This window comes from Haliotis rubra, unplaced genomic scaffold (assembly GCF_003918875.1).
Source record: "Haliotis rubra isolate DU_JTF1 unplaced genomic scaffold, ASM391887v1 Scf1010, whole genome shotgun sequence".
Taxonomy (NCBI): Eukaryota; Metazoa; Mollusca; class Gastropoda; order Lepetellida; family Haliotidae; genus Haliotis; species Haliotis rubra.
In genome coordinates this window covers 100,948-114,443 of record NW_025764905.1, presented here as the reverse complement: position 1 = coordinate 114,443, position 13,496 = coordinate 100,948, and the positions used below count along the sequence as shown (strand labels likewise).

General features: G+C 40.8%; 1 protein-coding gene across 2 annotated transcripts in view; it reads right to left on the bottom strand.

The window, feature by feature from the left end:
* The window catches only part of LOC124269166, a 44,179-nt gene extending 32,116 nt beyond the window's left edge, over positions 1 to 12,063 (bottom strand). The window contains exons 1-2 of one of the 2 annotated variants that reach the window (XM_046704189.1): positions 11,699 to 11,968; positions 22 to 636 (exon numbers count right to left, since the gene is read on the bottom strand). In XM_046704189.1, coding sequence (XP_046560145.1) covers positions 22 to 587 — 566 coding nt within the window. In that variant the 5' untranslated portion in view covers positions 588 to 636; positions 11,699 to 11,968. Of the gene's footprint in view, positions 1 to 21; positions 637 to 11,698 lie in introns of both variants that reach the window. The other variant, XM_046704182.1, reaches the window with a different exon arrangement.
* Between the last annotated feature and the right edge of the window lie 1,433 nt (positions 12,064 to 13,496).

The following is a 13,496-nucleotide window of genomic DNA, read 5'->3' as shown; positions in this document are numbered from 1 at the left end:
GAAATATCAAACACAACTCACTTGAACAATGGTGTGAACGGCTTGACAACGATGACGTTGAGGTCAATGTAGATGCCACCGTATTCCATGACGGCCTCGAGTTTGGCGGCGTCAGCCTGCTGCTGAGAGACATTGAGAGGAGACCCCAGGATGGTAGTCGGGAGGGTCCTGTGGACAGGTGTCAGCTCCGGAAGGCGTTCCACGGTCTGGTTCCAGTATAAGCCCTCTGGCTTCACGGTGTACCAGAACAGCAGGCGTTTGGGCTTTAGAACTTTACGGATGGACAACAATGACACAAAATGATGAAACATCAGCTCTTTAGGTCCATTGAACCACGTGACATGGACTATATTTGTGATATTTGTATTGATGGGTGATGTGTCGTTGAGCTGTTTCAGGAAGGTATCCTTCTGAGTGTATTCAAAGACTTCTGGTGTATGTCCTTTCACCCGACAGATGCCGGGTAGAATGCACTGGTTTTTTATCGGAAACGTCTTCACTCGTAGCTGTCCTAGTGCAACAGCGTTCGTCACGAGACTTATGATCACCATGGCAACAGTGATCGCAAGCGTTACCACTGGTATCATATTGAAGGGTTGAAGTCGTTATGGGTGTTTTTGCTGACTATAATATCACCTGGAAAATTAAGAATGGCTTCGTGTCAAACCACAAATGAGGTTATGTTCTCAATAAGGTTGAAATGATACATCGAGGAGTAATGAAGACCGTTCAGTTCAGTGATTTGTCATTCAGTACGCATGGGGACAAATGTAAGATTAAAATATTTTATCATTTAGTGACATTTAGTTTGAAATGGTCATAGAAGAAGGATTTGGGGGTTTGGGGGTGGTAAATATCCTGCGCAATAAACCAACTCACTAGCTGTAACTACAGCTAGGATATAAATAACACCGAGGTCGCAAACGAGGTCGTGCATGTTGTGAGGACATGGTACAGACGTATCCGCTCTGAGGTGAATATGGTACATATCAAGACTATTGCGTGACGAATACGAATACTAGGTAATAAATACAAAAATAAATAAACAACTGAAGTATCATTGTGAATATGATACATATCACGACTACTGGGTTGAGTTGAGTTGGGTTTTACGTCACATCGGCATTATTCCAGCCATATAGCGACGAGACCAAGTCTGCATTCCATAAACATTTTAAGTACAAAGTCCAAATGAGTTTCCTGATAAAATATATATTCATTACAGTATCATTTACAAACAGAATATGTCATAGCACCAAATACTAAAACAAGCAATCCGTCATTCACATTACATAGTTACAACTTATGATACAGATCAATTTCCCATAAGTAGTTCAAAATGAGATGCACGCTGACGCGGGAAAACAGATCTTTCAGCATCTTAGCTTCATAATGTGAGTCTCTCGCTGTTGGACAGCGAATTGGGTAGCGAATACGAATATTAGGTAATGGACACAAAAATAAGTGAGCAGCGGAAATATTATGAATAATATTCAATGAAACAATATTTATTCTGTAACCATTTTGACAGTTTTATTTATCGTGCCAATGACTAGTGACCACAATACTGCCAGTGTAAATAAATATGAGTGTTGACAGTTATCATGCTTGGCTTAGATATATTCAATTTTGCATGTCCTACTTTGATAAGTTACACACAAATTAAAGAAAAAACACTCCGGTTTAAAACAAATCATGAATATTCCATTCAATTGAAGACCCGTGAAGATCCGGGTTTGAATTGATCTTCAGTAACCCATACTTGTCGTAAGAGGCGACGAACGGGATCGTGGGGTCAGGCTCGCTAACTTGGTTCACACATGTCACCGGTTCCCAATTGCGCAGATCGATGCTCATGCTGTTGATAACTGGATTGCCTGGTCCAGACTCGATTATTTACAGACAGTCGCCATATAGATTGAATATTGCTGAGTGCGGCGTAAAACTAAACTCACTCACTCATTCAATTGAATTCTCGATGGTTTACGGCATGACCCACCGAACACGCGCCATAAATATGGCAGGTTTCAGAATGTGCTAATAATAAATGAATGCATGATACTTTGTAAGACAATATGTCTGCCAGCAATGTATAATATAGGTAAGAGGTGTTGCTAGGTAACCAGTTTGTCCATTTTGAGACAAATGCGATTTGAAAGAGATACGGTCTTATGAGTCAAATTGGAAGGAAATTAGCAATATTACAAATATTGTATCCAAGGTAACACGTTGATATATGAACGAAAATCCTTCATGGCGAGTTAAATCACGTGAGAAGTTTTGGTTGACAAGGAAGCCCCACGAGTGATCTGTACCCTGGGCAAACAAGCCATATCACATAATCATTCGTCGGGTAGATAAACCCGTACTTCATTCAGCCACCGCCGAGATCTCCGCTCCAAAACCTTATCGTGACCTGTCGCTACCACCTTCACCTACAAACACACACACACACACACACACACACACACACCACCCCACCCCACCCCACCCGCAATAGCCACATACATCTCGTTCAGCTTGACCTGAGCTACTCTACGTATGCATGCCCCGGGAGATCAAATGACATAAACGGCAGGTCGAGTTAACTTCATTGAATAGGGGAGCAAAGAATGTTATTGATGTTGCGTTCGTGCAAAACATGCATGCATGGATTCGTTACAGAACTTGCCCCGGAATACAACACTTCTGAAAAAACAATCATTTCATGTTTTAACTGAATTGTTTATACGGTCATATGCTATTTAGTTTGGTTTACTAACTTTACAACGTACAGACTTCAGTTACTTTCTCAATCCGTTTCACTGTCGCTGTCACTCTCAAAAACCAGTTCAATTGTCACTTTTTCTATTTCATGTTCAACTGCAATATGTTTGTAGCTTCGTTTTTAACGAAAGTTAGGATATTGCTGACGATATCTGGACCCTGATATGTAAAACGGCGACCTTGTCTCGGCTGTTTGGACATGTTGACAATCAACTGACAAAGGTGCACCCCTTCACAATAATAGACCCAACCATCTGTGGCACGGTTATGCAATTCATCAGGTCAAGCTGAACAAGCTGAACACACCCAACCCTAGACTAAGGCTTAGTCTCTGAATATATAATTTTGATAGTAACAAACAAGCCCATTTATATTGAAAAGGAACCCTAGGGAGACCAGAGATTCAGAGACTAAGAACATCTGCATTGGGGCTACACCTGCTGGGATCATTACCAATTAGAAGTCACATCATACAACCATCAGATAATGGTATAAGTGACAGGCATATTTATTGGCCCTTCTGTTAAGCCCTGTCCTATCTCCATGCTGTCATCACCTCATGTGGGCCGGTCAAGTGCCCCTACTGCCTAACATTTTACTGTTGGGAAACTTCCAGCCCACATGTCACTTGGACACTAGATGACCAAGGTGCAAGATCTGTCTGGAACACCAACAAAATTATTTATGAATTTGAACTTATTTGTATAATATGTGAAGAGGATATAGATAACCACCTTTTTTAAACAAACAGTTCAATGGAAGTGAAAAGGCCAGCGTCTGTCTTACGCTTGAAGATGTTCTGGGTATTTCTAGATACTAGATCATCCTCACTAGATTTCACCTTGCATGCCACAATCACATCACGAAGGTAAACAGATTTAATTCCGAGATGCTGTGCCTTTTGAATTTGGTTCTTCACGAGAAGGCGACTAACAGGGTCGGGTGGTCGGGCTTGCTGACTTGGTTGACACATGTCATCGCATCCCAATTGCGTAGATGCTCATGCTGTTGACCACTGGATTGTCTGGTCCAGACTCGACTTATTTACAGACCGCCGCCACATATGGAATATTGCTGAATGCGATGTAAACCCAAACTCACTCACTCATTCTTCATGAGTGCTAGGTCCCTGCCATATGTTTACTGTTGAGCAATTAGATAAAAAGAGATACTGAAAACAAACCCGAGTTTCACACAATAATCCTATATCAGGAATAAGAAAAATAACATTTGTTGTAATTACATTTAAATCCTTAACCGCATTAACAATTGGGCTGCTATGTGTGGACCCAAGTCAGACAATGAAACAATACTTTTCACAACATTACATTCAGGAGGAACCTTTCCCCAAGATTTTGCTTGATTTGTCTCTTCAAGACCAGAAACTGTGCACAAGGCCTCCACTATAGCTTCATGTCACCCAATGTGCTTGTTAATTAAGAGTTGACAGATGAAAATGTGAGCCAAGATTCCAGACAACTGGTGAGGATGTTGGTCCAGCCAGCCATGGTAGTTAGATATGTTTACTTTGTAACCCGACCCCCAAAGTGAGTTAGTTTTCTTGCAGATGTTAACAGACCCTGGATTGTTTATACAGTCATATGCTATTTAGTTTGGTTTACTAACTTTACAACGTACAGACGTCAGTTACTTTCTCAATCCGTTTCACTGTCGCTGTCACTCAACTGCAGTATGTTTGTAACTTCATTTTTAAAGAAAGTTAGGATATTGCTGACGATATCTCGACCCTGAGATGTAAAACGGCGACCTTGTCTCGGCTGTTTGACATGTTGACAATCAACTGACAAAGGTGCACCCCTTCACAATAATAGACCCAACCAGCTGTGACACGGTAATGCAATACATTAGTATTCACTGGATCAGGTCAAGCTGAACAAGCTGAACACACCCAAGCCTAGTCTGTCTCACAGTCCCTGAACCACATTAATTTCACTACTGCCAAGCCCTCTCTGCAGTGCTAAAGCCCTAAATAAAGCAAGTCTAGATTTCTTCAGGTTCTGAATCTCTGGTCTCCCTAGGGCTCCTTTTCAATATAAATGGGCTTGTTTGTTACCATCAGAATTATATATATTCAGAGACTAAGCCTTAGTCTAACCCAACCCCATGCTGTCTCTAAAGCCCTAAATGAAGCAAATCCAGATTTCCCCAGGTTCTAAATGTCCTATCTCACTAGGGCTACTTTTCTATTCAAAAGGGATTATTGTTTCTATCAAATAACATATTATCACAGACTGAACTTTAGTCGACTGGTTCAATTGACTTGAATTCCAGTTTGTGTTCATTCAGGAATAACCCTAGACTAATGCTTAGTCTCTGAATATATATAATTTTGATAGTAACAAACAATCCCATTTAAATTGAAAAGGAGCCCCAGGGAGACCATAGATTCAGAACCTGAGGAAATCAATGAACGCAGTTGGACAGAAAATTTAAACGATATTGAAGGGTTAATGGGTAAGACTGGTTTGCATATGTAGCCCCTTATCTCTACCATTAGACTAATGCTTAGTCTCTGAATATATATAATTTTGATAGTAACAAACAAGCCCATTTAGATTGAGGCTCAAGGAGACTAGAGAGACTTGCTTTATGTATGGCTTTAGCACTACAGAGAGGGCTTGGCAGTAGGGAAAATAATGTGGTTCAGGGACTGTGAGACAGACTAGAATAACCCGCGCCTATCCATTTACCATTCATCAGTTCCCTCCCATTGCTTTAGCGGAGATATAAATAGTATCACCATGTTAATTATCTTAACACAAAGGCAGTAAAGACTGCGACGATCTGCAAGAAATCGATGTTTGACATATTAACACAGCTCTGTTGAGCAAGGATAACGAGGTTCTACCTGCGTGACAGAATATTCGGGTGCAAACATTCCACTGAACGTGACCATGACAACCAACTCTGAATAATAAATACATATGAGGTACGCTCTACTAGGTCAACCGAATGCAGGTTGTGTCATGAATTCCATGGTATAAAATCGTTCATGATCATCGGGCGGTTCCATTGGACGTCTGTCCACTTTCGTGAAAGACGCTTTGCGTCTCAAAGCCAAATTGTCGAATTTTTAGTCATATGTTTTTGCCATAGTTAACACGCCCGTTTGTCAGTCAACTGCTACCTTAAAATCAACCGGATGTAAACAGGAAAACAGTAAACGCGAAATTTAAATGATAAATGAGGATATAAATAGAAACGGATGTACAGTCCCCAAAGGACGTACAGTTTCAAGGCATCCCTGAAGATCCGGGTTAGAATTGGTCTTAGCAGCACATGCTTGTCGTAAGAGTAAGTGAGTGATTTAGGTATAAATGCCGCTTTTAGCGGTATTAAAGCAATATCACGGCGAGGGACACCAGAGTGAGCGAGTGAGTTTTTTGGTTTTACGCCGCTTTTAGCAATATTCCAGCAACATCACGGCGGGGGACACCAGAAATGGGCTTCACACAATGTACCCATGTGGGGATTCGAACCCGGGTCTTCGGCGTGACGAGCCAACGCTTTAACCACAAGGCTACTCCATCCCCCGCTTGTCGTAAGGAGCGACTAAGGGGATCGGGTGCTCAGGCTCGCTGACTTGGCTGACACGTCATCGTATCCCAGCTGCGTCATTGATGCTCATGATGTCCATCACTGGATTATTGACTGGAATATTGCTGAGTGAGACTTGAAACATGAAACAGATACACGTGTAAGGTTACTTACATGAATGAACTGTGATGCCGTGAACGTAGTATGACTACTAAAATTTGCTGATGTCAGCTATACACGCCACGCATTATATATATATACACATATACATAGTCCCAGTACTTATTGATCATATTCTGTGAAGGGTGAAATAGTAACCACAAGATCTGGTTACATTTATAATAAGTCTTCATGCTAAATGCATTCGACTATGCAATCACATACATCTGTTACATGCATAATATATATTATATGCAGTCGTATTGATACCCTGCCTGGTGATCAATAAGGAGAAACATACCTTCCATTTAAATACAGTATTATGGAGAAATACATAATTACATGAAACGGGTCTGTGAATATAATTAATTATAAATATAACACCTCTTCCTTCAAAATGGGGCGGTGGGGTAGTTTAGTGGTTAAATCGTCTGCTAGCCTCGCCAAAGACCCAACATGGGTACAATGTGTGAAACCCATTTCTGGTGTCCCCCGCCGTGACATTGCTGGAATACTGATCTTCAGTAACCCATGCTTGCCGTAAGAGGCGACTAACGGGATCGAGTGGTCAGGCTCGCTGACTTGGTTCACAGATGTCACCGGTTCCCAATTGCGCAGATCGATGCTCATGCTGTTAATCACTGGGTTGTCTGGTCCAGACTCGATTATTTACAGACCGTCGCCATATAGATGGAATATTGCTGAGTGTGGCGTAAAACTAAACTCACTCACTCTACCCATGCTCTGTTCGCTCTTCAAGGAAGCTAACCAGAGTCATAACCTATCTGAATTAGTTTACAGCTAAAGTGAGTGAGTGAGTTCAGTTTTACGCCGCATTTAACAATATTCCAGCTATATCACGGCGGGGGTTACAGCTAAACAGGCAACTGAGGGCTATTATCCCTAGCAAGAAATTTAAAATGTTATGGACACAGATCTTTCTGTGCTACAGCCGCCATAAAATGGAACGCAATACTAGTCTTTCTGAATCAGTTCCAGTCAAAATGAGACTTCTGAAAACTAATCTGTTGAACTGTTTCTATCAAGATTCCTAATTTTGACTCTCTCCTTGGCTGGTCCCTTTTTGTCCATTCTTATATTTAGGTTCGAATGTTAACACACCATCTATCCACCTATATGTAAGTACAGTTGCTTAACTTTGCAGTTTCAGCATATTTATGCGTGTTTGCTTTTGATTTCTCTGATGCGTTTATATTTTATTGCTCAATTGTAGGTTATTCTGAAACAGATAGTTTAAACAGTATGTTTTCCACAATAAACTAAGCGACAATTAAACTGCCCTAAAAAGCATGAAACAAGCATTACAGATCATCTACGCAAAAAAACTGAAATTAAGCTCTTAACGCTCCCCCTAGCCTTGCTCTAAGGATACAATGAGTGCTAAGCCCATGCATGCGTAGTAATTCCCGTAATTCTATCTTTTAAAAATGCAAGGCAAGGCAAGCGGACAGGGCCCCTGTCTGTTATTTATATTTGTTTTAATTTATCATTTAATCTATTAAGTATTACCTTAGAGACGTGTGCAAGTCTACGCTCGCCTCTACGTACTCTCAACTCCTCCAACACGTTCACACCCACCCCACCCCCACCCCCACCCCAAATATTCTTCTTTTAAGCCCCAACCGCGTGGGCCATTCGGACGCCTAGACTAACGGCCAGAGCTATATATAACTTTTTGGGTCTTTGAGTTATGTACTCGCCTGTGTTCATCTCAATTGGGTATCCTAATTTTCCTTTGAGTAACCAAGTAAATTGTAACCACCTCACTCAAACTCAATTGGGTATTTTGCCATTTTCCATTTACTGTTAAAAAATAATAAAGTTCAAATGTTGGTTTACGTGTTTGTTATGTATATACACTGTATTTGATCTGTAATGCGAGAAACGATAGGAAAGACTAAACCAAGTTAATGTGCTGAAATAGAACCTCTCAATATACCTCAGTTATTTTATCTATTTTTTTGTACGCATGTAAGATCACAAATTTATTGAGCATTTACAAAGCTTCAAGCGTACTTGTACGCAATAGACTTAATAGGAATTGAGTTTTCAAATAAATATTTGCGTACTTTATGCAGATCTGCAGCTTATCTGTGCCTCTGATTGTCCTGTCAACACATCCAAAACATAATGAGTACAGCTGTAACGTGAAACTACATCCCTAATACACTCCAGTTGTTGCCAGGCAATGTATATTGACAGCGAGAGGCAAAGTAAATTCATAATCAAGTTATAAACGAGTTAACGAAGTAGTTAGGGGAAAAATATCCTAAACTAGTGATTACTGAAAGGAACAAATACATTCTCATATAACGGATAAGACTAACAACTAGTCTCTGAAATGAACATATTTCACAGAAACAAAAGCTTTAAAATAAAACTAAAATACAATAAAGGAGCCCAGAGACTTTCTTCATTTTCCTGAAACAGTGCAAAGCTAGACTTGCTACACATTCTAGACTTGCATGGGCCACATTGGGTATATTTTTTCAGGGTCTGTACGACAAACTAATAGCGGGTGTGTGTGTACGTATGTGTGTGAGCGCGAGTGAGTGATGACAGATGTAGATCAAAATTCAAATACATTTTCCAAATCCTTCCTTATTACCTTTATCTCCGGACTTCACATATCAAGAGTCGCTCCCTATCACCCGTATTGACAAAACCTATTTGGGTGGTGTCCCTATAGAAATAGCCTTATGAAGCCTGGGAAGGACATTTGTTATCCATTTGGCTATCTCATACAGCATACAAAGTAGCCCCCTACCCGCTGTTCAAAGGTCTATTAATAGCCTCTCTATAGAAATAACTATACAATGTTCATATGAAGTTGGGTGGGTCATTGGGAAGCCTGGCATTTTTCGCATTCAAATACTGTAACGTACGGGTTGGAAATAATATTACCTTCTCCCTTTTCAATTTGGTTATCTAACAGAGTAAAATGAGTCACTCCCTGCTCCCACTTCAAAGGTAAATGGGTACCCACAAGGTAGGGGTTTCTCTATGCAAAGCGTCACTATAGAAATAGCTTGAAGTTTGGGTGGCACATTTGGGAGACTGGCATTTTTCGCATCAAAATACTTTAAAATACGGGTTGGAAATAGTAGTGTGTTCTTCCTCATCTATTTTGCTATCTTTACATTATCACGGCATTGTTTCTTTGGGGTACCAAGGTACTATTTGCCATGGTGTCAGTGTATTTAACAATGAGTCGTTTTCACACGTGTTTAGTAGTTGAAAACCAAGAAAAAACCGAAGATTTCATTCATTTCCACAGACCGCCTGACTGCACACCCTAAGTGCATAAAATCTATGGTAAATTATTTCACGAGGCTGAACTGTAATGAAAAGGGTCGCTACAATAGTCTCAGTTAGAAGTGTAATCGTACTTTCCAAAATGATCTGCGTGTTGTAAGAGGCGACTAACGGGGTCGGGTGGTCAGGCTCGCTGACTCGGTTGACACATGTTATCGGTTCCCAATTGCGCAGATCGATGCTCATGCTGTTGATCACTGTATTGCCTGGTCCAGATTTGATTATTTACAGACCGCCTCCATATTGCGGGAATATTGCTGAGTGCGGCGTAAAGCTAAACTCACTTAGATATTTGACCCAAATCTGACCCCACATCAATAGTTTTCTGTTGAATCCATGATTTGATCCTTAGCAAAGTGTAAATAGTATATCTTACAAGTAGGTTGCTGTACATTACTACATAATAATATAGGCAACAGCCTTATCATGACAAGGGTGCATTTTGGGAAAAGGCGCAAATGGATTACTACATTCAAAAGGTAGAAAGAAGTAAGTTCCAGCAATGGCCACTATTGTTACAACCATATCAAGAAATGTGTCCCAGTGTAAATCCGGATTTCACAAGTCTCTGAGGACGCCAGTATCTTACAGGGACAATGTTATCCTTTTATTTACACATTTTATCAATAAAAAACTATTAATTAATACCTTAGACACGTATACAAGTCTATGACAAACACTCGATGATTACTAAATTATGTTAAGAACACTGCAAAATTATTTCTTTTCAAACAAGAAGTGGGTGTGAGATTCCTGTAGATAACTGGTGAGATAAGGGCCAGTGGAGTTGTTTCAGCCACAGCCTGGGAATAAAGGATACAGTGATGGAGACTTGCCGCCAGTCTAGGTAGCCCAACCCTCCCCAGGATCGCGGTCACTGGCTCTTCACAGTGATTCCTAGCCTTGCTCCAAGGCTGCACTGAAGGCTAAGCTCATGGACGTATAGTAATTCTATCCTTTAAAGAGGCAAGTTTAGATAAGTGGACAGGACTAAGGACGTCAATCGGTATCTATATAACAGATTGGCATCCCTAGCACACACACACACACACACACACACACACACACACACACACACATATATATATATGAGGGATATTTATATTTTTAAGAAATTATCATTTGAACTATTAATCGTTCGACGCCAGTCTGTTAGAGGGATATTTATATTTTTAAGAAATTATTTTACACTATTGATTATTACCTTGACACCAGTCTGTTAGAGGGATATTTATATTTCTAAGAAATTATCATTTAAACTATTAATTATTACCTTAGAGACTTGTACAACTCTAGCTGACTCCCAGCACGCGGCACATTAGAGTCAACCCCTATTCGAATCTAACCGGTCTCCTTCAGCACTGTCTTCCAATACAGAGAGACAAATTACTTTCGTGTTTATGAATAGCATACAATCAAATTCCAGGGCAATCTGTATCTTAAATTGTTACAACCCTTCTCGAATGATTCTAAACAAGACGGGCCTACCATCTCGATCGAATTCATACCTGTAATTTGAATACAACATTATCACCGGAGTCCTGTTTGTGGGCCTACTCGCGTGTTATTTATGACTCTTAGGTGTCAGTAAATGTTGTACTCTCGACTGAGGGTGTTTACGAAGAAGACCCTGAAGAGCGTGGGGCACGCCCCGCACCCTTCTACCCGGCCCTTACCCTTTCAGAAACCTAATGCTTCTACAGTCTACAGATGTCTGTGTGAGAGGTGAATTTCACAACCCGGCGCGTATTGCTACCATAAAAAAACGCGCTCTGTATTCCTTCCCAGAAGAAAAGTAGATGGTATATATCGCGAGGGGGCAATCACAGTGTGAGATTCTGTAGAATGTAAAACAATATAAGAATAAATAACTCATTACCTATATGTTTCCACGGGTATTAACGCCGGTTCCTCAACAGTGGCTCATATGATCCTCATCCCAACGAATGGTGTTCGTGACAGTGAAAGCTTGGCTTGTAAATCCCACAACACAATGATACTCCGTGAATTGATTCAAACACACAGGTGTATTCTACTGCCGGTTCGTCCCGGACGGCTCGATGTAATGGCCACACTCACTCGTTCTGAAACGTAGTGGTAAACACAACAACTACCCGTTTCGTGTCGCCACCGGCTGCGACGTCACACGAACATCCAATAGGGTGAGAGGTATGTTCACCGTGACCAGACACAAAGGTATGGCGTCTCCTCTTTAACCAGTCTGTTAGACTGCGTGTGTGCTGCCGATCTGCATCCGCGCAAAATATAGCATTGAAATGGAGAATACTCACCTGAAATCGGATAGCATCATTGAAGGTTTTGACCCCATACATTTAACAACTAAAGCGAATCGGGGACAATGGACACTAGCCTTGCTCTAAGGCTGTAGTGTTAAGCCCATGCATGTATAGTAATTCTACCCTTTAAAGGCAAATCTAGAAAAGCGGACGGACCCCAGTCTGTTGTTGATATTGTTTTAGAAATTATCATTCAAACTATTAATGATTACCTTAGGGACAAGGCTATGTGGACACAAACTGGAATCGTACTAAAAATTGAGGGTACTACTCTTCCTAGCCTTGATCCAAGGCTGTACTGAATGCTAAGCCCATGGATGTATTGTAATTATATCCTTAAAGAAGCGGACAGAGCACTAGTCTGTTAGAGGGACAATGTGTTAATTCTATTTATACGTTTTAGAAAGTATCATTTAAACAGTTACTATTACCTTAGAGTCTAATGTAACTCTTCCCTACAAACCCTACTATGAAACTAACGTTACAAAAAAGTTCATAATATCAATATATATCATAATATTGCCACAGTGATATCAACTGCTTATAAATATAAACTTAAAACGCCATTCGACCTTATCAGAACTGGAATATTTCCTTATTATACAAAACTGAATGGAAAAGTTTGGTATGTGACGCAATATTCTTAAACCAGAAAGATTAATAGATTTGAGGTATTCATTAACTGGAGCAAACTCGTCTCTGTGAGCGTTTAAAGCTGTACCCAATAACGTCCTGGTCACCTGATGATTATAGAGCCGCTTTCCTTGGTATTCTCGTTCACTTTGAATTAACGTTTACCTATAAAATAGTCATCCTCGATAATCTCCAGGGTATACGTTCCGATAAATCTCTAGTAACAGTGACAGCTCCGTCAATAATTAAAGTGGTAACATTTGGCTCTTCTGATATTGCTATAATACATGCTTCTATATATATGCCAACAGGTCACGTTTTTGGGGGAGGGGATGGTGTCTGCTTTTCATGCTGATCAGAATCATCTAAATTTGACTGACGCTTAATGTACACTCTGATAAGAGTTCTACGCCACTCTTCATTGTTTCTAGACCGCCTCCGTGGTGTAGTGGTTAGAGCGTCCGCCCGGAGAGCGGAAGGTCGCTGGTTCGATCCCCGACCGCGTCATACCAATAGACGTTAAAATATGGTACTTGTTGGTCCCTGCCTGGCGCTCGGCATTAATGGGTACAACAAGGACTGGTCGGCTCGGAGTCAGTATAATGTGTCTGAGTGGGGTATTCATGCTTCACTGCGGCATGGTATCTCAGTGGGCTAGCACTATAAAACCAGCTTCAGTCTGGGCTAGTACCAGCAACCGCACATATACACACACACGCATGCACGTCGTCATATGAGCGAAATATT